The sequence below is a fragment of the Sphaeramia orbicularis genome, chromosome 19 (genome assembly GCF_902148855.1).
Source record: "Sphaeramia orbicularis chromosome 19, fSphaOr1.1, whole genome shotgun sequence".
In the NCBI taxonomy this organism is placed as follows: Eukaryota; Metazoa; Chordata; class Actinopteri; order Kurtiformes; family Apogonidae; genus Sphaeramia; species Sphaeramia orbicularis.
Window position 1 is genome coordinate 32,898,343 of NC_043975.1, and position 26,487 is coordinate 32,924,829.

At 40.3% G+C, this 26,487-nt stretch overlaps 1 protein-coding gene across 1 annotated transcript; it reads right to left on the reverse strand.

The window, feature by feature from the left end:
• Positions 1 to 1,404: 1,404 nt before the first annotated feature.
• Positions 1,405 to 24,429, reverse strand: taok2b (TAO kinase 2b). Its single transcript, XM_030121933.1, is given in 21 exon segments — positions 1,405 to 3,805; positions 3,807 to 3,848; positions 4,255 to 4,437; positions 5,466 to 5,678; positions 10,438 to 10,677; positions 11,113 to 11,316; positions 11,784 to 11,912; positions 12,086 to 12,263; positions 12,461 to 12,660; positions 13,791 to 13,997; positions 14,751 to 14,918; positions 15,375 to 15,456; positions 15,998 to 16,091; positions 16,277 to 16,368; positions 17,782 to 17,895; positions 18,164 to 18,260; positions 18,375 to 18,420; positions 19,424 to 19,525; positions 19,621 to 19,692; positions 21,513 to 21,653; positions 23,844 to 24,429. Coding segments are annotated over 20 exon segments (3,495 nt in total). The 5' UTR covers positions 21,645 to 21,653; positions 23,844 to 24,429; the 3' UTR covers positions 1,405 to 2,905.
• Positions 24,430 to 26,487: the final 2,058 nt, after the last annotated feature.

A 26,487-nucleotide genomic window follows, 5' to 3' on the forward strand; every position in this document is an offset into this window, starting at 1 on the left:
CAGTGTAATTTTTGCACCTCATAAATTCATCCCATGAGCCCGATTGGACCCTTTTGTGGTCTGCATGTTTGACACCCCTGTATTAAACAGTCAGAAACAAACACTTAAAATCTACATTAAAATCAACTTCATCAGATGAACACAGCTTAATGTGTTAATATCAATTTATTATCTTTTTTAAAATTACTTTTAAAGCACCCCATTTCTTTTCCAATACACGTGTTAAGACCCTCCTTCCCTCTCCTCCTCAAGCTTGGAATTGCTTGATTTCAATATTTAATAAGGATTTCAACGCCCCCTACCCGCCCAAAAGAACTTTTCTTCATCCTCCATCCAAGGCATGATGCAGGAACATCTGAGACATGTCCCACCCCACCCCCTTTCCCATGCTCCTGCCACTTCTTGACACTTGACAACAACCCATCTAAAAACACTACCACACTGATTTCTCCAACAACAAATGAGCAACGTTGCCGTCGTGAGGCCGTCCAGAAACCCTCCAGTCTTTAGTTTATATAAGGAGTTTTATGCATGCACTGAGATTCCAACCAAGCATAAAGTAGTAGGTTATACAGGGAATTGTCTTGAGCTGGTGTTTCTGAGTCATACAAACAGTAAGGAGAATATCTTTTGTCTTTTTTTGTCAGTTGATATAATAATAATAATCATAATAATAATCATAATAATAAAAAAAACCAAACATAAAAAGTCCAACTCCTTCAAGTATTTGACAGCCCATAAGAAGAAGTACAGGAGAAAGAACCTTTGGACCTCAGAGGCGTGAAGCTCATGAAACACTGATTGGTGTCTTTAATGGTCTGTGAGGATGGGCTGCTCCGGTCACTGCTGCTGCGCCGGCACAAGAGGGTGCACATTCACAGCAGCTCAGTCGAGGCCCATCCTTTCACTTCTTCTTCCTTCCTCTTCTTTACACACCTCCAGCTTGTTGCACTGGCCATGTGCTGCACACTCCCAACACCTTCCCCGACCTTTAGATTATCAACTAAGATTGTTCATGTCTCGCATTTACTCTTCATCTCTGCCTCGAAAAGTTCTGCGTGGACTCGTATTCCTGAAGTAAAAACAAAGAAATTAAAAAAGAAAACCAGCGTTTACATTCCAGTGGCCAATTGTTTTTTTTTTTGTGTTTTTTTCTTTTTTCATTAGAGTCCAGAGGAGGAGATCAGAGTTCATGTGAATTAGTGTTTCTTTTTGGATATGTCCTCTTCAGTGGGGTGTTGCTGCCTTGAGAGTGTCTTTTAAAATTGTTTTGTTTTCTAAAAAAAAAAAAAAGTGGCAATATAACTAGACTTTACTGCTCGACACACATACATAAATCATTAACAATTATTAATAATCTCTTATTAATAATCATTAATATCTTGAACACACACCATACCTGACAATGCAACGGTTTTTATCATCTATTTTTTTTTTTTTTTTTTTTTTTTTTTTACAGCTTTCCAACTGCTGTGATCAAAAGTGGGCCCTTTTCTCCTTGAAAAATGTGAACATGGTTACAACAACAATTACATCAGGATTAGTTATGGTAATATTGACACCTATAGAAAATGCAGTTGGAGTTGTTGCTCTAAATCTTGAATTCAATACTCATTTGAATATATCAAAATTACTATCGTTATCTTTGTTACTCTATAAAACCGATGACTTGTTTTGTTTGTTTTTTTTAATATTCCCATAAATATGTACAATAAAGATCAAAAATGTGGGACAAGTGATCTTAAATGCCAGTGAAACTTGGACAGGTACGGTACGTTTCAGATGTGTTTGGTCATGTTTACAAATGTTTTGTACATCTATCTCATGCATTGAAGTGACTCCCATAGACACCTATGTTGTTTAGATACTCAGTATGTCATGGATGCCAGAAAGCTTTTTTTCTTTAGTTTTTTGTACATGTCCACACAAATGTTTTTCGCCGTATCCCAGCTGCATTTTAAAACAGAGTCTCTTTCCTTTACAAACATTCTCTGTATTCATAATAAGTTTATACTTAAATCATCTCGCAGTCATCAAATAAAAATTTTGATGGCACAACATCCCTTTAAGAACCCCTTAAAGGCATTGGTGACGATCCAAGCAACTTGTTTTTGTGTTTGTTTGTTTGTTTTTTTTCTTTTGACACTTAATAAAAAAAGAAAAAAAATAAGAAAACATCAACAAATAACAAATGCAAATCAATAAAAAGTGTTTTCTGATCTCCAGCAGATTGGAGACTAAAGTAAACCCATCTTTTTGTGATTCTGCCAGTTGTCCTTTCTGGAGCCCAAGTTACGAGTGCTTGCTAGATATATCTGGACACTACAGACTACATACAAGTACATACACAATGCAAAATACAGAATTTTCCTTTTTTCTCCCTTTCCCCTCGTCCTCTCTCTTTCTCCATTCCAGCAAAGAACATCATAGAAGAAGACGTGGCTGCTGATGGCTTTCTCTCTGCAGCTCGAGGAGAAAAAAAAGGCTAAAGTTCCTCCTTGAACACTTTCTATCTCACTTTTATACAGGTGGTAACAAAGATAAAAACACTAAACACAAACCTCCTCTTTTTTTATCTAAGCTCCCCTTTGATGCAGTGGTGTTATAGGTGGTTTACATTCCTCCCTTCCTCTTATACACCCTTGAGAATGGGAGAAAACCTCTCTACCCACCCTGAGTCTAAAGAAGCAGGCTGCAGCTCAGTAACGTCAGCTTGTCCTCTCATCGCCTCTGATGTTGACTCCCTTTCTGTGCATTAAAGAGGGAAATCCTCGGCTATTCTGAGACTTGAGATCAGAGGAAAGTGGCAAGCTGAAGGTATTGAGATGCAACCTGTGATAGCTACCTTCCTAAAGCACTCCCACCCCTCTTTTTACCTCCCTGCTCACTCTCCTCCTCCCCCTGTCTAAGAGTAGGAGAGGTGGGAGCCATTAGAGATGTGTGAAGTAACTGAGGTGCTTCGGCTCAGGACTCCATCATTGCCCCCGGCCCCTCCAGGCCCCCCGCCAGACGCCGTCCTCCTCAAAGGCTGGGGGCTGTTCCTCAGGGCCATCAAGCTCGGGGCGCCCCGCACACCTAGCCCACCCCCACCATATATCCCACCCTGCGAGGAAGAAGAAGAGGAGGACGAGGAGGACGGACCAGAGATAGACGGAGGGGCGGGTGGAGGGGGAGGTAGCATGGCCAGGGACTGAGAGGAGGAGCGTGAGGGCAGGTGATGAGAGAAGGGCAGGGGGTGTGGGTGGGCCAGGTCACCGCCCGAACCTCGCACTCCAGCCCACTCCCGCTCCCTCTCCTTCTCCCGCTCCCTATCTCGATCCCGCTCTCGCTCACGGTAGAGTTGAGGCGTGCTCTGGTGGTGGTAGTGCTGGGGCAGGTGGTGCCGCTGATGGTGGGAGGAAGACGAGGAGGAAGAAGAGGAAGAGGAGGCGGAAGAGCGGGATGAGTGGTGCACCTCCCTGCCCTCCCTTGCCAGGCCCAGGGCCAATCCCAGGGCGTGGGAGGAGGATGAGGACTCACTCCTGCGCTCCCCAGCAGCGCTGCCACTACCGATGCCACTGCTGCTGCTGCTGCTGTTGTGGCTGCGACGGGAGTGCTGCTGTGAGGGCGGGTTCTGTGGGTGGATGCCGTGGCTCCAGTGGCCTGCAGAGCGGGAGCTGGAGGGCGGGGCGTTGGAGTAGCCCTGCTTGGGGTAGGCCTCACTGGGGATGCCTGACAGAGCCATGTTACTGAAGCCCAGACGCAGACTCTCTGAGTCAAAGGCCTCGATCTCACTGGCCTGACGCTCCAGGAGGGTGCGGATTCGCTTCTGAGCGCTCATTTTGCAGAGACAGCATCTCCTCTTCAATCTGGGAGAAAAAGGAGAATCAAATGAAAACATATTTTGATCCTCAAAAATTGCCAACACTAAGACTGGGAAACTGGATTTTAATCCCATCAGTTCAAACACATTGTATATAGTTCTGATGCTAGGAGGCTCTGGTGGTGAACATACTAGCACGAAATCATGGGAGTTGTTTTCAATACTAATGCAGAAGAAAATCTCGGGACTTGCATAGAAGTTACAAATAGAGCAAATAAATCGATCTAAAATCTACAAAATCATATTTTACCATCAAAATTCCCAGTCCACCTTACATTAAAATGAGTTGTCTGTTTAACATCATCTATTTAAACTTAATTCCTAAAGCACAGGCTTTGAGCACACTTTAAGAGGCTTTGCTTTCATGGAAGTGAATTCCAAAAGGCTCTAACCCTCTGCTCCAGCAGGGCCCGACGGATGGACACCCTCTGTTCCAGGTCCTTGACCTCCCGTTCATGCTGCGTGTCTGTGTGGATCTTGATCTTGCTCTGGTAGGCGTTAAGCAGCTCTAGCTCCTGCTGCAGCTGCATACGCAGCACCTTGTACTCTGCTTCCTGGGTCTCATCCAATCGCAGCTGAGAAACAGAACGGAAAGGGAGGGAGTGTGATGAAAGGTGGATTTGGCACAGTTGCATAGAATTTTTATTTTATATGAGATGGAAAAGGGTAGAAGTTTCAGAAAAAGGAGAGGTGGATGCAGATGAGAGCAGAGGAAAGGATCAGGTCAGAGTTGAATCAGGGTTTGGTGTTTGTCAGGAGAGTATGTTTAAGCTGGACCTGCATATCATGTGTTGTATTATACAGGATGTAGTAAAGTGAATTACAGAGGTCACTGTTTGTGTGGTGTCTGACCTAAAGCCTGGCACCAGGGAGAAAAAAAACAGGATAACTTTTTGTCATTGACTCTTTTTATGTCAGGATTGAGCTTCATCAGTATCTGGGAATCCTTCCCAATGAGACTTTAACCACAGCATGAGGAGATGTGGGGAAAAACAAGGGCACCAGGGATTTGGCTTACTGGGCTTAAGTAGGCATGCTGCCATGTGAGGTAATTAAAGTAGCACAGGGCATTATGTCATTGAAGGAAATGAGACATTTATTTGGTTATGTCCCGTCCACTTTCTGTTACGTTCATTCATTTGAAAGTTTGGGATTTGTGTGAGTTACAAATGTGATGCACAGAGGTCTGTGGATTAGTTCAGATTTTAGGAGAAAGAGGGGAAGAATGAGGAGTATCTCAGGTTGCTGCCATATTTATGTCAAACATGACAGGTATGAATGCATAATTTTGGAAATATTAAAAGATTAATGTCCCTAAATATGTCTTTTTTCTGCGTAGCTTCCCTCCCATCGTGTCAGATACCTAATTTTAAGGGTTTTATAACAGGACTTGTAGAGCAAAGCTGGTTCATTTTTTATTTTTGGGTTGGTTCAAGTGGACATTAACAACGGGGGACCAGGAAGAGGCTGACTGGTGGGCAGACGGGCAGGCAGGCAGGCAGGCGGGCGGGCAGGCGGACGGGGCTGGACGGGCCCAGGCCAGGCACAGCAGTGGTGGTGTGGTGCGAGTGTGAAAGGAACGACATGTCCTTGCCTTACTCACAGCCTGTGTGGACAGCATATCATTGATGGAGTGGTCATACTGCTCGGCCAGGATGGCCAGCTTACGAGTCTGCTCATCCTTCAGCCGCTTCAGCACGGCTTTGTGGTCCGACTTGGGCGTGTTCTCCAGCAGGTGGTTGCGCAGGGCCTTGTATTGACGGGTTTGGATCTTGCAGGTGTCCTGGAATTGACGCTTAATCTGAAGCTCTTTGGACTGAGGGAGAGAGGAGAGAGATGGAAGCAGCTGGGCTAAAGAGCTCAACATGGTGATGGATGTTAGGAGGGAAGGAAATCAAAAAAACTTGACTCTTTCAACAATGTACATGTTCATCCAGACGACCTTTCAATTTAGGATTCCTGGCTTTAATAATCCGTTTAGGTCATTTGAGTAATTCTTACATAAAAGATGCTTCTGGTCAGACAGACACTTGCTTAATTACATTTAAAAGATGCATAATAACAAATATCTGCAACTTAAATGTTCAGTTTTACTTTTTTTTTTCTGGCTGCAGCTTCATATTCGACAGTCAGTAGAAACTAATAAATGGAGCAATATACTTCATATCAACTGACAGACGCAATTCAGTTTCTTTTCTTCCAATAGCAGGTGGATTAACACAAACTCTTTGCATGAAATCAATATAATAATAATGAATAATGTTCATTCATGTATCATTGACAACATGTGATGGACAACAGCCAGTTTTGTTACTCTATGAAAAGAAAATGCAAAAAATATATTTTAAATATAATCTCCAGTCATAAAAACATAGAAGCAAATGACCATTTTATCTACAATAAATTAGAGGTATAGACATGAATCTAATTGATTAAATGTCAAGTTTAAGGTTTATATTATTATTTTATGTCAAATACTGTGAGTTATTTTGCAAGGTGAAAAAATGAAGTAACCTTGTTTTACAGTTCCTCATACAAAAGCAGAGGCAAACTGAAATGTGATGTAAAAAAAAAACAAGAAGAGTTAACATATATAAATATATTATCTTCAACTTTAAATTTCTAGTTTTCTAAAGGACCAGAAACAAGGGAAATAGAGACTCTGGTCACTTCTGTTTACAGCACACCAACCTGATCAATTATTTTTCCCTTATTCTCTTCTCTTTGATGTTCCACGGTATGAACTGATCCTTTAAATCAAAGTCTGCTGGTGTTAATTTTAGTGGATGTCGGATAAGGGGGGGAACAACAAATGACAACAGAGATAAAATGTGTGATGACACAGGAGGTTTGATGGTGACAAAATGAAGTATTTAAATAATAAACAAATGGACACACGGTAATATGAAAACTGAAATCATAAAAACAAACAAAGACAATGATTTCAACATAAAAGAATTTATTTCTTGTGTAAAGAAAAATCTGATGTATGACAAAATATTTTTCTGTGCTTAGGAGTGCACAGCCATACAGTATGTCAACACTCATGCAGCTAAAAGGAGAATAAAAGGACACAAACGGCTGCAAAAACAGAATGCAGTACTGGTTTTTCTAAATACTGCAACATAAATAAAAAAAACATGTATATAAAACTCAAGGTGACACAACTCTGTGGAAACTCACTCAGACAGTGTCACAGAACAGAATACAAACATGTAAACAAACACAGCCGAACAGGAAATAGCCAATACAGGAAACACAATGGAAAATAAGTTACATTCAAATAAAACAATAACCATAATGTGACACATTTTTGTTAAAGCTTGACTTTCCAAATGCAGGTCACACACAAGAAGTGGCCCACTTTTCCTCTACTGGGTCAAATTACAGCTGTGTCCACTTGTCCTACAGTATCACAGACTAATCTGTCATGTGTAAACGGCTCAAAAGAAGTCATTTCTGTGACATACAGGCTTCCTTTCTGTGTTATTCATTTATAAGGACTGCAATGCAGAGTTTTGTCCTTGGTTTAACTACCTATAACAGATACCTCTTGTCTATGTCTGATGATTTTCACTTTGATTTCATTTTGTAGCTGCACATTAGAACATTTTGGTATTTCCTTCAGTTGAAAATTGAGATTAAAATCTGCACAATTTACTTAAAATACCTCTTTTTGGTCCAGCTGAGGTCATCTGTTCTTCCACTTTACTCTTTTTTCTGAAATGTCTCTGCAACAGTGCAAAATTTAGCAAATTTCTGATATATTTGGATGCCTTCTTCATTTCATAGCAATCTGCTTTAGATTATTTTTCACATTCAGTAGTTTCATCAATCTTTGGACTTAATTTATATAATTGCATGTCTCAAAAGATTGTCTATATGGCTTCACATAACTTATATAAGTGTACTGAAATATTAACACATACAGTGTTACTGTATGACAGTTTTACTTCTCCAAATACACCCCATTTTTGTTTGCCCTATAAATTTAGGATATGTCACTTCACAAGGCTAACATTTGTGCAAACAGTTGTATCTAGGCACTAAACTGGTTTAGACTTAAATGATTGTAAAGTTTATTAAGTAAGTTCTAAGATTATTGCATAAAGTGCAATAAAACAAGTATATCTAACTACAACTGAAATTCATCAGCTATAAATATATAAAATAATATCCAACAGCAAATACCTTTCCACTAGTCTATCTGGATAAGCTTTATGTTCCATTTAAATGGCCCCATATTATATTATTTGAGTTCCAAGTACAAGGATCTTCTGCTAAACACAGAAACCATTACTATCATCAATTTCCTGCAATGGTCCCAAATATTTCTGCCCAGCAGTTTATTGCACTTTTATTCTGACTGACTCAGAGCTAGTGTTTAGGGTTATGTTAGTGAAATTATAAGTAATATAATTTTGCTTTCACAGCTTTGGGGAGTGAAATAGTAGCTATGATGCTTTGCAACACTGTAATATTTGTTCTAAGCACTGAGTTAACAGTGCGCTCTATGAAATAAGACCAATAAAAACAAAACAAAAAGAAAAGATTGCACAAAATACGGTCTTCAAAATAACCATAAAAAATGTCTTACAAAATAAGAGCAAAATAATAAAATTAAAGAAATTTTAAGGAACTTTTACAAAAAGCACAATAATGAAATGTTCAGACTTCACTGGTTATGGTACAGTAACTGTGGATTTAACTGCAAAACCCACTGATTTAACTATATGGCTTGTGTGCACACATTTGTGTATGCTTGGCTTTGAGCAGCCAAAATCACTTTCAGCTACTGCACACAGATGATTTACGTGTGCTGAGTAAAATATGTCTAATCAAAACCAGTTTGGGAATCATGTAGGAGACACATGGGCCCAAATCAAAAAGACAAACAATGATTGACCATGGAACGTAGAGCATCACACACACCACCAGCGTCTGATTCCCTCTGTCCCTCCGGTTGTCTCACACTCCTATCTCCATGGTCGTATTTTACCCCTTACAAACCGTCCAGATGAAGTTCGCCTCAAACCACACTCCCACTTTGTATCTTCACGAAACATCCTCTCCCTCTCTTCCCTTCTCTGTCTCTCCCTCTCCCTCCTCTTCCTCTCCTTCTGCCTCTTCTCTCTGACCTCCCTGGGCAGCAGTCGAGGCAGCCTACTGGGGGTCTCTGTCTTCAAGAGACCTAATCTTTGGAGTTTCATTCGGCAGCTGAGCGGCAGCTTTTTGACAAACTGTCTAGCTAGTATTAACACTACAGAGTTTGCCAAGTCTGCTAGGACCCCAATGGGGCGTCTAATGAAACGCCTGACCCAGAGCAGGACCTTGGCCAAGGGAGAGGTGTTAGTGCAGCGAGCCTGATACTCTAAAGGCAAACTTTTTAAGGGAACTGGGATTTTGGACTGGCGCACACCCCAGTTGCGCCCTGCTTTCGGAAACATCTCATAGAGATTTCGTTCGGCCATCCCTCCCAGAAGAGACTGGCACATGGCAAACAGAGGTCGTGGCAGTCGGAAAAGGACGCGCATGCAAAGGCGGTTGACTTTACGGGGTGCGTGTTGGAAGAAGTCACGTGCTGGCCTAACAATCAGCACCACCACGAGATAGAGGGAGAGGAAGAGCGAGGGAGAGCTGAGGAAGGAGGCCGAGATTAAAATCATGGGGATGTAATAAATCCCCAAACTGAAGGAGAGGCCCAAACTAAACAAGCCGCTAGCCCAGAGGCTCAGGGACAGGTAGGTGGAGAGAGACAGAGAGCAGCAGGAACGAAGGAAGAGGTAAGAGAAGAAGAGCGCCAAGAGGGCGAGTTCAGCGGAGAGGAGGAGAGAGGCCACCGAGGGCAGGGGAGGCGAGCGGCGGAGCGACAGGAGGAAGATGGAGAGGAGCAGTAGAGTGAGGTTGGAGGGCTGGGCGGCAGCTGAGAGGGACAGGAGGAGGCAGATGGCGTGAGAGAAGAGAGAAGGGAAAGATGTCTGAGCAGGTGGAGGGGGAGGAGGGGGTGGGTGGGGAACGGGCTCCAGCTCCTCTGGGGTGTCAGCGAAGTAAAACTCAGACAGCTCATCGATTTCTCGCTCCCGAAGCCGTCTCCTTTCTGGAGACGAGGACGAGATGAGCTCTGAAGGACAACCGTCGGCCACGCCCCTGCCCTCCTCCTCCTCTTCTTCATCTGTGTCTATGTGTGTAGTTTTACTCGGGTCATCCTTGAACTCCCACTGAACTCCCTCCACTTCCCTCACCTCTGTCCCTTCTCCAATATTCCACTCTTCTCTTTCATCTTCATGTCTCGTTGGCTTATTGTCATCTACCTCATCCATCCCTTCAGCCACAGGGTCACTCACACCCCCAGCCTCCTCTGCTCCAACAAAAACATCATCTCTAAAATCCACTCCTGATCCACTATCAAGCTCATCTTCTACATCATATATCTCCCTCTCCTTTTCTAGCCCACCATCCATCTCCTGCTCTACCACCCCCTCCTCCCTGGCCCAGATACTTCTTGGCCCCTCTGTGGTCTGGCTCGCTCCCTCCTCAGGAGACCCCTGGCTCTGGGTGGTCGTGCTCTCACTCACTTTGAGGCTCTTGGGCTGCTGGCGGACCTCCATGGCGTGCTTTTGACGCAGCTCCTGCTCACGCCTCTTGTTATACTCCATCTGGTTGGTGAGCTCCGTCTGGTGCTGCGTTCGGATCAGCTCGGCCCTTGTACGCTGCACCAAACTCAGCTGGCGAAACTCCAGCTCCTGGGTGGACTCGTGGTGTCGCAGCAGCATGGCACATTCCAAGTCCTTCAGGGTCTGCTTCTTGTTCAAATCCTAGTTCAGAGACAAAAAAAGAAATGACCATAAAGGGGATAAAATGTTTTAAAACCTTTTCTTTATAAACTACAAAGTCCTACTAGGTGAACAAAACTGAACAGTCCATCGCAGTACCAGAACCCCTTTAGAAAGGTTTTGGTGGCTGATCTTCCATTTTCCTAGATTTTTAATGGAAATATTGAAAGGCTTGATTCCTAAAGACCAGAGCTTAACATTTAGTTACAAAAAGAAAAGAAAAGAGAGAAAGAGAGAAAGAAAGAGAGAAAGAAAGAAAGAAAGAAAGAAAGAGAGAAAGAAAGAAAGAAAGAAAGAAAGAAAGAAAGAAAGAAAGAAAAGTATTTAGGAGATTTTTGACTAGGTTATTGGAGTTGATAGGGATCTAAAACTTTTGAGATCTGTTCACGTTGATATTCCTGTGAAACAGTACTATACCTCGCGGAGCAGATCCTGCTCCAGGTTGTGTCGTGCCAGTAGCATCTTCCTCTTGTACTGACGACACTGGAGCTCATAATACTGCCTCTGCCTCCGCAGCAGACCCGCCTCTTCCTCTGCCTGCAGCTGCTGCAAACACTCCTTCTGATGCACCAACCACTCTTGTTTCTCCCGCTTTGGTGTCGACTGGTTCTCATTTAGTTCCTTTAGTTAAAAAGTAATACAATTAGCTGGAAATCAACATAGTTATGACAGTGTTTCTATAGCACTTGGTAAAGTATTTAGAATCACAGTGATAAAATTTGACTGAGGCCCTATTTACACAGGGTCTACAGAGTGGAATTTTTCTCAAATGCAAAAGCAATCATTGCTCTTTCAACAGTTAAGCTGGAGTTTTCAGTAAAGACACTGATATCACGCTCCACTTTGTGCATGTGCACTACACTTTCATTCAAATTGCTATAAATGAACCAGACAACAACACACAGTGGGGTGTGGGTGTGTCTGTACAGTTACATCGCAGACTACTGGCCTGGCATACTATTCTGTTTCTTGTTCTTTCAGTGTTCCAATGAAAACAGGAATTGGTTTCACTCTGTTGTTGTGTAAACCCAATAAGGCAAAGGAAATACTTTTGTGTTTTCAGGGGAAATGTCAAAGCATGGTTGCACCTCTTTGAGCTGCTCCTTGCGCTGTCGATACTGCCGTTTCTGGGACTCTAGGAGACCGGTCAACTCCTTCTTCTGTTGGCCCAGTATATGCTGCTGGAATTTCTTCTCCTCACCCAAAACTGCCTTTGTCTAGAGGGAAAAAAAAAACATGACACATTTTAAAGGACACAAGCACATTTACCAAAATGCATTTCTGAACCTTAAGAATAAGATGCATTGATAAACAATCTTCTGTCCTTAGTTTCTCGGTTTAATCTGTCCCTCCATTCTCCTCTCACTGAGATTTATATCAAACAGCTCACCTCCTTCTCCAGAATAGCCTGGTGTTTCTTTGAGAGCTTTTCTCCCTCCATGGAGAAGCTGTTCCTCTGATTCTCCAGCTCCTTGTCGAGTCTCAGCTGGTGTTCATCCATCTCGGCCTTCAGCTTGTTCTCCAGGCCCATCAGCTGCTTCTGGTGCTGCCGTCGCATTCGCTTGTACCTGTGAAAAGATGCAGGAGAGAAGTGAGTGAATGAGATACTCCTTGCACTATGTCAACCTCATTTTGACATAAACTTCAATATTTGTTTGATAGTTTCAAAGTTTTTTTCCAATCTATAACTCATCTGATGTCTACTTTCCCAATACTTCCACAGGTTTTCTTTGTAATCTAGCTCTGCTTCATTACATCATCTCACCCAGACATCTGCTCTCTCAAGGCTGAGCCCTGCTCATGCTCCTGGATCTGACGGGTGACGAGTGAGGCTGTTCTGATTGTGGCAAAATGGTCTCGACCTCGACGTCGCCTCCCACCTCCTCCACCACCGCCAGCGGATGAAGCTTCTCGTTGTGAATCAACCTCTGGCTGATAGGGATCATCATAGATGTTGTCATGGCTCTATAGTGTAATAAAAGATGAGAGGAAAGGGCTTAGAAGAAGCGTTTGAAGATATATACATTTTTAATCACTAATGACCAAGACTCTGGGGGTTTTCTACAACACTGAACAGTCATTTTCTGATTTACTCTGTACATGGCAACACTGATGCATCTACGGTATATCTGCAGGTTTAACTGGAGCTGTCACCCTGTAGGTGGCAGCATTTTACATCTCACAACTGGCTAAATACGGGCCTCACAACTTCGACAGAGAACCATCTACAGCCAATATTAGATGTGTGCATTTTTTTTTCATTTCAATGATGCATCACAAAACAGACATCATAATCAATTCCATTTGTGGGCCAATGAATCTCCATTTGTAAAGAACAGCGGATGGATTCATGTTTTGTTACCTCCGCCAAGGAGGTTATGTTTTTGCCAGGGTTTGTTTGTTTGTTTGTCTGTCCGTTAGTGTGCAACATAACTCAAAAAGTTATGGACAGATTTGGATGAAATTTTCAGGGTTTGTTGGAAATGGGATAAGGAAGAAATGATTAAATTTTGGTGGTGATCGGGGGTGGGGGGGCCCATTTCCAACAAACCCTGAAAATTTCATCAAAATCTGTCCATAACTTTTTGAGTTATGTTGCACACTAACAGACAGACAAACAGACAGACAAACAAACAAACAAACCCTGGCAAAAACATAACCTCCTTGGCGTGGGGGGGCCCACGGGGGGGGCCACTGATCAGCCTTGGCGGAGGTCTGCGCTCTCCGAGTGCTTCTAGTTTTCGTAATTTTTTTGTAATTCACATACTGTGGTAGATGACATGGATACTGATATCGACAGTAAGACCGAAAGCAAAATACGATGGAAACATATTTCTCCAATATTTGTTTTTAACCTTCTCCACTCTCTTGTGAGCATTAACTGAAGGATTCACCAACTTCTGCTACACCAATCCAAATACCAAGTGTTATAAACTACTATTTTTAGGAATGATAGCATCCTATTACAGACTAAATATAAAACTATGAAATTCCAAGCCAGGTGTGTCAAAGAGGCTTCAAGGAAAGTAAACTAATGGTCAGCTCAGCACGCATTTCATGAACATGTCTAGAGGCAGCACATCATTTGCACTGACCAGGGGTTTGTGCAGGACGGAGCTGTTGGAGGTGACAGTGTGCTCTCCTTCCTGCATCATGGCCATTTCTCCACTGTCGTCAGAGCCGTCTGCCAGGCTGTTGACGGAGCTGCTCTGGGAGCTGGCACTGATTGACATGGATGGCAGAGAATGGGAGCTCTCCATGCTGTTTACAGTACCGGTGCGCAGCATATACTGCTCCACATCCTGATTGAAAGGAAAAGTAAAAGGTTTAGTCAAACATTTGAAAATTTCAGGTGAGAGACGACACTTTTCTTCAGAGTGTTAGTGAAGGCAGCAGTATGTGGGCAATTTAGAAAATGGTCCCTGTGAAATACTTCTGAGAAGACATAAAATATAAAACATCCTAACTTTGAAACACGGGCTTACACTTAAGAAAAGTGCAGCCCCACATTCTCTGAATTCTTTCATTTCCTCCTGTGGGTAACGGCCAAATGGACTTAGATGTTGATAGAAACAAAACCCTTTGTATGAAGAGGAAATGAGCCTACGTTCTCAACATATATTCACAAGTACAACACAAAGGCAGGATGGATGTGAATCACAGCCATTCTCCCCTGCAGACCCTCAAACTGTGCTTTTTTAGTAAATGCAGTCTGTCTCCACGCCTGCTAATCCTTCTTTATTTTGCTTGAGTCATCTCCAAAAAAAACAGACAGCAAACATCTAAAAAGGTTTAGAGCAGTAGTTTTTAAATTTCACCTTTACAAACACAGTCCATGATAACCAGGCTTTTCATTTTAAGTGCTCTAGTTTGTTGCTTGTGGCTACAAAGAAATTCAATAGAAGGTCACAAGTTGCACAATTCTGAGACAATACAAACTGTTTTTACCTTAACAGTACAAGACAAATCCAGTCAATCTGCAGTAATGAACATGAACTCATTGCCTATACTACTCCTTTACTGCTTCTCTCTTTTAGCCTCCTCTCCTTCCTTACCTCCTCCTCATCACCTCCTTCTGGTGCCGGCCCATTGTGCGCCTCATGGAAAAGGATCTTCTTCATTTTCCGGTACTGAAGGTTGTCCAGCTCACGGACAGCATCCTTAGTGCGTGCAATCAGGTCCATCACAACGGTTATTGGACGCTCTCTGCATAGGAAATGGTGCTGGTCGGATGGAAAAGTGAAGAGAAGCAGAGATGAAGATGCAAAGCAACTCAATGTATATTATAGGTTTGTAAAAACATTAATCAAAAAGCTCATTAGGGACTTTACAGCTGATGGACACACTGAAAGGCACTGGTTTGTCAGAGCAGGAACACTCAATTGAAAGTCCAAGATGTAGGCTGATTATTTCTTTAGTTACCAGTGACATGATGATTCAAGAATTATGTCTGTGCCTGATGGAGTCAGCAGTAAAAGTAAATGTAAACAAAGGTCTATTTATTAAACACTGAGCAGCTGGTTACAGTGATCATAGTGAATAACAGAAGAAAATGGGAGGCCATGTCATCTAGAAGACAATTTCAATTTCTTACAAAATCCTACATGCCTAAGTTGTCACCATTTCCCAGTTCAATTAATGAAACCTATTTCTTATCTACTTCCATCATTCCCTTTTACCTTGAGCAGCACATCAGAGGTAGGTCTGTCCTGGGCGATCTTCTGCAAACAGGAATCCACAAAATTGCGGAAATAGTCCGACCTGGAAAGGATAGCATTATTAAAAATTCAGCATTCACATTGGCGGATTAAGAATGAAATAAAGATGATCGTGAATGAGTTAGCTGTCCTACACAGTTTAGAGTTTAAGCATTTACTTCTTATTTCTGAATGCTCTATTTTGTCATTTTTTTCCTCACAAAAATATTTCTGTGATGTATCAGTGAAGAGATTTTATATTGGCTATAGGATTTCATAAACACTTAGAAGAACACTTCATGAATCTAATGGTGAGCATATGCATCTTACCAAATATACAAAATATAATAATATACTAAATATACTAAACACCTTCTCAGCAACCATAGCACAAAAAAAAAAAAAAAAAAAAAAATCATGTAAACTCCCTGTAATGTATGTAACATTATAAATTCTGTTCTTTAATCTTGACACTTCCTGTAACATTAGTCGCAGCATGAGATCATTCATAAAGTCTTCAGTGACGCTAAGAGAGAAATGCATTTCAAACAAAACTGTTATTCTCCTCAAAGGACCAGACTAGTTATCAGGCTCAGCTCTCTCACCAGTGATTAGACTGCAACACGGGGCTCTCATTCTGGGCGATGTGGTATAAGGCACTCATAGCATTCATGTTGAACAGAGGAGGCTTCCTTTCCGCTAGAGAGGGACAGAGTACAACAGAGCATGACCGACACAGAGAGTGGCGGATAACGAGTAAGAACCAAAAAATAAAGACAGAAATGAAATAATGAGAGGGGAGAGAAAGCAAAGACAGCGTTGGATGCTTTCAGCTTCATGGACGGGATAATGCACTTTTGGATCATTTTTGGGGCATCCCTTACCCAGCTCTATGCAGGTAATGCCAAGTGACCACACATCCACCTTCCCATCGTACTGGCCTTCGTCCATGGCCAGGATCACCTCAGGGGCCATCCTGCATGGAAGAAACAAACACAGCAATTCAGCCTTTTCCAGCCTGTTTCCTTTGATCTCGGACCAACAAAGAACACCGCCTCAGGACCCGCAGCCCTCACATCCAGTCCGACCACATGAAAAGACATGAACATTAAGAGGGTGGATGCCTTATGTACAATACAAAGACTAACCTGTAGCTGTGTAGCTGAACGGTGTGCCCTAACTGCTAACAAAAGAGACGTGTGTGAACAACCTGACAATCTCCTATCACAATAAAGCTAACAGATGTCCTATGTGAGTGAATCATTAACATCTTGTCATTTTATGCTGTAGTTTTCCAGTTTCAAACCTTCAGGTTCCATTTAATAATGTGAATTAGGCCACACAAACAACAGTGCAGCATAGCCTAATATATGGTTGTCCTGATTGGACAAATCATATCATGTTTCTTTCTGTTCTAACATGATCTGCACATAAACAACACAAATAGAGCAGAAGGATGGCAAGCAACAAAGATCTACCTATAAAGCCAACACATTTACCATTGAGTAAGACCTTTGAGAAGTATGAAGATGCCAAATACAGAAGATGTGACATTGAAGTGGTCATTTGTTATGAAGCCAAAGACATGGCAATAATACAGACATTTAGTGACAGAACATGAGTTTTCAAATACTGTGAACTATAGATCCACACCATGGCATGCCAAGCTGCCTGTTATTCCCCACCTTGATGGCAAGTTTCAACCAGACATTAAGTGTCAGAATGTGAAAACTGGATGTCAGGATATCAGTTTAAAATCTCCTTTTACAGAAGAATACTTGAATCTTTGTTTTTATTGTAATTAATGACCCATAATTAAAATAGTGTTTTTTTTAAGACGATATTGTACTTAGTTTTTTTATTATATATATGAAAATAGACAAAGTCTCTCAGTTGTTTGCAGTTTGTCTGTATTTTTATAACTTCCACTCTGCATGTTTTGCATACGCTTCATGAGGCTTTCAGGTGACCACACCTTGCTGTGCTTTTTTGCTTCCAGTATGCAAATAAATGAAGTACAGAAGCCAGACTAGGCTAGCAGGTGTCTGTTTATATGGCAGCTGGTATTTCAGACATTTCCACAATTTAAACAAAGAGTTCGGTTAAAGAGCCACTTACAGTCATTTTAAGATATTCACCACCTTTGTTACACTGAAGTTATCAACAATTTCAATCACAACATAAAGTCAATATATCAAATTTGGCTTACATGTATATAATTATCAATATTTGTTTTTTATACGTGGGTCAGGGGGATCATTAGTAAAAACTTTGTTGTAAAACTGATGAACATTCACACACACAAAGTACAAGCTGTGGATAGTTCTTAGGACTCTGCATACTTATTGATGTCAAACCATAAGAGTGAGGCTTAAAACCAGTGTCTTACCAGTAAGGTGTTCCTACGAAGGAGTTGGCTGGCGCAACTATGGAGGCAGAGCCAAAGTCTCCCAGTTTGACCTGACCGGGCTCTGTTAGCAAGATGTTTCCTGCCTTCACATCCCTAAGAGATGACAGAAACAAAAATGATCAGATAAGGGAAAACATCGAGATGACAAAAACAAATCTACACAAGTATGAGTGAGTGAGAAAATGTATAAAAGGCCACACCAAAATGCCTTTCTGCACAGTATGTGAGCAAAAACAGCATTGCATAAGCTTATCTTAGGCAGCACACTTTGTGCTTTCTCCCCTGGATTCATTTTGTCTCTTGTTAAAAGTGTGGGGGAGGAGAGCAGAGCGGAGTGTGAGAAAAAGAAACAGGGGGTTACCTGTGAATCATGTTGTGAGAGTGAAGATACACCAAGCCCTGCAATGCACCATGGGTGATGGCAGCTATTTCAACTTCCTGGAGGGGTTTCTTGTGGACTGTGTGAAGAGAGATTTCAAAGGACATCAGGCTTTGGAGACTTGTCGCAATTCATGTGACAAAATTAACCAGTTATTGATTTTTTTTGCTTTCGACAAACTGTTCCTTCTTACCTTCTAAGAGGTCAGAAGCTGAGCCCAGGCAGTACTCCATCACCAGCTAGAAAAAGAGACAGAGTGTGTAACTGCATGCTATTTCAGGGAGCCTAACCCAAGAGTATACTTCATGTTAAGGACTTTTTCACACCTGACCCGAATAGAGAGGACTTTTTTTTTTTTTTGGGACTGGAGGCGTTTTTCCCTGAGAGTTCAGTACATCTTTTGAAGTGTGAAAAGGTGCAACCTGAGATGTTCAAAAAGTAGGGTTTTTTTTATGTCTCAGGTTTGCTTCCAGTGGTGTATCATCTGAAGTGTGTGTCAGATGTCGAAGTCAACTGTGTTTTACAGTTGCGGACCACCATCAGTCTCATTCAATTATGTACAGATCTGTATAAATCAACCACTTTAACGAAACAGTCTTTATGCAATCATTTTACAACACATCCAGTCAAATTGCTAGATTATAGGGCTGTGTGATACCATGTCTACTGCTTCATATTATGCTCTTCAGATTGTTTTGTTGAGTCACAAAAGACACGTTTTATTTGATGTATTTTATACTTACATTGTCCACCTTATTTTGCATTGCACTAGCCAGACACAAATATGTATCTTAAACCTACATATATTTTTATTTTAATACACTCAAGCAAACACTGTTAAAGACTGTTTGTGGTACTTTCATTTATTTATTTTTTTTTAATTTTTAGCACAATATATGACTTTTTGTGTGGTCATTTATATAAACTATTTAGTCACTGAATATGCCATATTACGTGTCTTATGAAGATGAAGTTGCATGTACACGATATGATATATTGGTCTTATCCCACAGTCCTATTTGGAAAAAAAACCTTACAAAGAATCTCACATGTCTTCAATGAAGGTGCTGCTGAACTGTGACTGTGAATGTCTAGCTCCCCGGTAAGACTCACTTTTCCCCCTTTCTTTAGCATCTGGACCCAAATAACAGCCTTAATGTCATAATACCCTTTGTGATTAGAAACAAATCTTCTGCATATGAAAATGAGACTGAAACCCACCAGGGGAACACACAAACTCACCCATGCTGTGTGCTCTCTCAGATAGCAGCCACGATACTCAACAGTGTTAGGGTGGCGCAACTTCTGGAGGAACTTCACTTCCTTGATGATATCCTGCCATTTCTGTAACATAACCAGGACCATCGGCTTTAATGAGCAGATCTGAAATATGTTAACTGCTCAGTCGTCGACACGTGAAGAATTTGACATCTGCCTACCTCGTTGGACTGCTTGCCACTGTAGGACATCTTCTTGATGGCCACCACTTCATTGGTGCGGATGTCATGGGCCTAATATGGAAAATTTAGGTTAATATCTCTACAATTGTATGTTCATGATCAGCTCTCTTTCAACAGAAGTCAGTCCTGTGTTTTTATTTTAACAGACCAACATTTTTCAGTCAAAACCAGTGTGTTGCGCACTTATTGAGATCAAATTTGAGACTTTAAGACCCAAACAAATAAAAACACAATTTCAAGAGCAGAATGAATACACGTCATCCAAAGCATTACATGTGTACCCATTTTTTAATAATAATTTAAAAAATAATAAAAATCAAAAATTACAAATGTGACATCTCATTACAGAGCACTGGGGCTTGATTTCATATGGGACTCGAATGCTTTGATCTGTCCTGATTTATAAATTTTTTTTTTGTTAATGCCAGTCAATAACCATTCCCAGTGCTTTCCACATATGCCTATAATTTTCATTATTCAGTGTTCCTATCAATTTCTTCTGATCTTTCACATCGGCAGTTTGTGGATGTGGTGACATAATGATGAAATGTGAATGCAAGACAAAACATGCAACTCCAAAGAATCAGACAAATCTGACAACAAAGAATTCACTGTTACATATAACAGAGCTTTCTGCTGATTCTCCTTCACTTCTCTCCTGATGCTCCCTTCATCCATGACTAGCTCCTTTTCACCCTTCATTAAACAGCAGTTTTTTTCCTACTCAACACTTGTGACTTGTCCTTTGACAATCACAGCATTTTAACCTTCTTCATCTCTCCTGCCACCTTTCATCTTTAGCTGACAGGTTCAATCACCTTGTGTTCTTATTGGCGAGACCATCATCATTATGACATTTCTGACCCTCACCATCACTCTCCGTCTTTCTGTCTCCTTCGCTGTGTTGTGATTCACCACACCACATACAGCTCCATTTCAGGGATGGAAGCTTACATTAAACCACGTAAAGCATTTACTATTTCATCTGTCGTGTTTTCCCCTCCTTTTGTTGTATCATCACATTTTATCTAAAGGAATTACAGCTGCAATGTGACAGCAGTTTTTAATGTTTTAGAAAATAATGACTGCCTTTATGCTACTTTAAATCACATCACTTGTTTTTAAAATTAATTCAAATGCAAAAGATATCAAGTTCTGATGTGTCTCAGATGTTTTATGCCTTTATTCAAGTTTTCAGTCATTCATTCAATAGTTACATGTATAGGGCTGAACAATTACTCAAAATATTATCAAAAATCATAATCGCAGCATCATTTTACATTTTTCAGTGAAAAGGAAATGCAAATATTAGGAGTTCCACTTAGCTTGTGACTCAAATGGCAGTATGTCAAAATCATGTTATTTTAAAATGGAGTGGATGCAGGAAACAAGGCTAGAGAATGAGGATATCAGACAGGTTTTTAGCTTGAGCCCTTATCACTTGTTCAATATACAAACACATTCCTATTTTCAGGATAGTTAAGAAAATCATGCTGTAAAGCTTTCTCATTGTTATAATCATAAAGTTGATTTGCATTATAAATATCCATTTTATATTTCTTCTGCACTGTCATTGCTCAAAGCTACATTTATAATGTTTAAAAGTTTACTGAAATGATATTATTGGGTCAGCTGACAGAGATATACGACAAAGACATACAACAAGACCAACAAGAGAACCTGCTGACTAAGAAGTCGTTTTCAAGACTGACTAACAACTCACCAAAATAATTTCAAGACTACCACACCTACTGAGTACACAGAAATGTATATTAAATGACTTAAGGGATTTACACGTAAACATGGCACCCATAGCCACTGTGGCACAAATTTCATTTTTTGCAAACTAGTGACTAAGGAAAGGAACTTACAAAGTAGACTGCTCCAAAGCTCCCATGGCCAATTTCCCTCAGGTCTGTGAAGAGCTTCTCCGGATCGTCCCTGGAGAACAGCTCAGCCACCTCCGGGTCCTTCAGGCTCCCGGCCCGCACACTCGACGGCATGGCCAGCGCCTGGTGAGCAGGGAGGGGACACGCTGAGTGTGTCTGGTATTTGGACAGCTTACCAACAACAATGATGAAATATGGTCTAGTCTGTCACATATGATAAATAAAAATGAAGACATTGTCTGCAATGATATGGCTTAATCGTATTTTCATATATAAAGCAATTTGAAGATTCTTATATTTTATGCATGGTGTCGGTTAAACATACTGACAACATTTCTTAATTCATAAAATGAAATTCAGCATTTTTATATTTTAACAAGAAACTGCTCTATAATGTGAATCCCAATCAGAAAGAACACCAGCAAAATATGCTGTGCAGAGTTCTTTGTCACACTGTTGTGCTTGCAAGTATATATCATTCATGTACATCAGCATTCTCAACAATTTAAAACACAAAATGCACATCTTATTGGCCCATACACATATAAACACAAACAACTTTAATTGGCCATCTATGCATAAATACATTACAACAGAAATATGGAGCTCAACAATACTTGTCACTTGCATCAAAACACTGCTAGTTTTATTTTTTATCATTTATAAAGTGGTATTGGTCATTTACCCACACGAGTCCAGTTTTTCTTATAACATGCTGTGTAATACTGCACTTGCAGGGACAAATCAGGGTAACAGCAGGCAAGATATGACAACGTAAAATTAATTTGCCAACCAGTTGAGCAGGCTCATGATTTGCCTAATCAGCAGAACATTGTAACCAAATGTTTCACCTTTAGTCCCTCTTGTATCTGAACCTGTAAGAACAACACTGTCTCTGAACAAGACAGACAAAGCTTTCCCCCTCACTAATTGTGAGGCTTACAAAGAACAGCACCTAAAGGTATCATATCGAGAGGATAAATACCACCGTTTCTCTAAAATAAACTCTATTTTGCTTTTTAATTCATAATATACAGAGACTGATAAGTAGAGTTACAGATGTTTCCCCCACCTTATGAGAATCATTTAATACACACCTAAAAGCAAGTCAAAACTGTGTTTTTTACATGACACAGTGGCAGGAAAACATAAATTTAGTATTTATATCCAAAGAGTCAATACCATTAAGAAATCATGTGTTGGAAAAGTGAAATGTTCAAGATGAATAAAATATGATATGGCATCATAGCAACACACATCAAAACACAGTATGCAAAACCTGCTTATTATTTAGAAGAAACTGCAACGACCAAATAACACTTGTGTGAGCTGATTTATTTGACAGATTAATATGGAATGCAAATTTATACAAACAGCTATCACTTCAAACAGACAGTTTAACATTGGATAAAGATATAAAAATGTAACCTCCTCTGTAAACATGTACATCAAGGCTATTTTCTACATGTGTTCTTGTGTAGCTTTGGTGCAGATATCAGCTGCTTATCCATGTGATGCAATCTCTGTGACATTGGAAATTTCACACAGGGAACATCATTGAACAAGAGTATTTTATAAAAAGGTTTTTTCTGTATATTCAGCACATGCATTTATATTCTTAAAGCTGTCAGTATCTAAATAGTTAGGCCTTGATCCCAATATTCCTAAACACTTAAAAATGAATATCCATGACATTAGTAATCTCTTTTATGTCATTTTGTTACAGTGAAAGAGGAAGCATGCAGTTCCTTTTTTTTAAAAAAAAAAAAAAAAAAAAAAAAAGAGAAGTTCTTTAAATCATGCCATCAAGCCTCAAGCAAGTTCTCTTTTTTTTCTCAAGCATCCATTCAAAGAAGAAGAAACAAATGCAGCCATTATGTGAATTCTTTTAAGATTATGCTTTTAACTTAAGATTTACATTCAAATAGATATTTGGTATTTGGGCGTATCGTCCTCAACTGTAGAGGCAGGGAAGTAATCACATAGGTATATGCTTGTCATCAGTATCACGTACACTGTGCATCTCATCTGAGGAAGCTAGATGGCTTTTGCACTTGGCTGGTCAATTAGGCTATCTTTGCTTTGGCTCTCCCAAGAAATACATGACATGTATTCTGCAGCAGACAACAACAACTCCAAGCTGGCTGAATGTCCAGGCTGCAGGCCAACAACAAGTCTGCATGTCAATGTCAACGTAACCAAGATCTTCAATTAATGAAGCTGGTGGAGCTAGCTGATCTTTTCCCTGAGAACAGAAATGGAGAATCGCATTCGTCTGCTTCAGCATACTGAATGATTTATAACATGTCTTACCGTGGCTTTTGGGATCCACTGTAGCTAGCTCTGAGCTAGCTAACTGGCCTGGCTGGAAAATATTGGTCTCACTCCCCTTTCCTCGGCACTGGTGTCTATTCAAGACGAATAAACCACATTCTGTCTGTCGATGCTTTTACTCAAACCCCTCTCCATCCTGATGCTCCCAGTCAATTGGACAGCTAACACGTCTGCAGGACATGACATGAGTAAACTGCCAGTCAATTAAAGTGACAGCTAGCTGACTGACGCCTGCTGGCTAACCTAGCCACCTAGCTAGCAGTGAGAGCAGCAGAGCTGTGGTCCAAAGAAAATCAGAGGCTAGCTTTAGCTACTGTTAGCAATAACGCTAACTAAATAACGTAACGCCAGGTACTGCCTGGGACGTTTTCAATGGGGAACTGATTTATTAGCTTCTACGCATCCGCTCCGTGCTCCACTTTGTACTGTCATCACGTTAGTGTTGTCGGCGGATTTCATCTCCAGTTCGTGTTATCCCCATTTTGCTCGATTCTCATCCGTTTTTGTTCAGGACTTCATGATGGCGGAGCGGGGCGGGAGCCGAAAGGAAAACGGAAGTGCTCTTCTTCGGCACTTCGAAATCAGGCACATTAACAGCATCAACACCTCCGTGTGGCTGATCAGATTCTCCACACAGTTACTTGTAAAACAAACTCACCAACACTGTGCCTCAGTATGATAAGAGTTATTACACACTGAGAATTATGTTAGAGATTTAGAGACTGTAGACTGAATACTGCATGGTTTTAATTACGGTAATCATTAGTAATCATTAGTCGTCAACCTTTGAATTAATTGACAAAACACGTTGATACTTGATTATTCACTTAAGAAGGTTAGTAAACCTTTAAGATGAAACAAATCACTGATTCTAGCCACTTACATGTGAATAATTTCTAGTTTCTTTACTCTTCCAGAATGCGGAAAAACAACACATTTGAAGAACTGAATTTATGCCATTGGAAACACAGTGATACCTTTCAGATTTATTTGACATTATGCATATCGAACAAAAACTGGTTTGAAATCAGTAGAAAAATATTCAGTAGTTGCATTCGTAGACTAAATTAAACAAGAGTCTTTATAACACTGGGAAAAAATTATGAAAAACAATGCTGTGTAGCTGCAAAGATACGAGGGCCGTTCTATAAGTTCATGGCCTCACCCAGAACAGAACAACACAGACTGATAATTTATATTTTAATTTTCAACATAATCTCCATTTACAGCAATGCATTTGGTCCATCGATGTTCAAGCATCACTATCCCATCACGAAAGAATGTAACATCCTGTATTATAACAACCAGTATTTCTGGGTTAGGCCATGAACTTATTGAACGGCCCTCGTACTGTATCTGTACCATAAGAATTATCATATGATTAACAGATGCAAGAAAAGTTTATGAATCCATCAAATAAATATGAATAAATGTATGATAAATAGGACCTAGAGATTTTCATCTTTCTTTTTAATGTTATTATTAATGTTTGTTTGTTTATTTATTTATTATGGGAAATCACTTTAAATGTGGCAGAAGTACATCAGAGTTAAATAACAAGTGCGACTCCAGGAAGCCTGGGACCGACTGATTTATACAAGAGCAATCTGGAACCTCACCATCAAATCTGATGTTGACAACACAGGCTGCTATACCAAGGAGCAGAATAGATATACTGTTTTGGATCTTAGTCCTGGTCAAAAGCCTGAGCAAAGCAGTCCACATAAATACTGATATCGCAGAGTTAGAAGTATTCTGTTAGAGGAAATGGGCTCAAATTTAAAGTAAAGTCACGGTTGCAAAAGGGGGTCGTAGCAACTACTGAAGACTCATATGATTTTGCCATACAGAAATATTTAAGGTTTGACAGTGTACCACAACAAATAAATGAAAATGTTTAATTGTTGTTATGTTGTAATTTTTGTTATTATGACTATTATTACTGTTACTATTACTATGATACAGAATAGTTCTCTGGTGTTTTCTACTTACACACACTCCAAAAACATAACCTGTGACACATTGCAGTGGTAATTTAGTGGTAATTTAGAATAGTTACGTCACAGTGCAGACATTTTGTGGTGATAGATTATGGCTGGTGAGAAAAAAAGGATACCACAGATTTATTTTATTATCTACGCCAAGGAAGATATGCTCTCTTTGCACTTTGTTTATTAGCAGGATTGCTCAAATGTTATGGAGCTCATGTTCATGAAACCTTTTTCTAATAAGCTCTGAAACCGATACATCGATTATCAAAATAATTCTCTCTTTATTTAGTTAAAAACTAAGTGATTAATCAAATATTAGCAGCATATTTGAAAAACAAATGTAGAATTAACCAAAGGCCTATGCAATTTAATCATCCTTACTTTGGTTTAAACATTACTTTTTCAAGTACATTTTCATGTAAATTGATTTGAATTCATATAGACCCAGTGCTACTTTTGTGGCAGTTCCTATATGAATTTTTCTCTATATTTAACCTTTCTTCAATTATTCATCATGATTTAATGTAGCATTATCCTCTGTATTTTGTGTTTATTCAGTGAAAATCAAGTATTTTCTGAAATACAATTTACTGAACATGTAGGTGTTCATAAAAACTCAGATTAATGTTGAG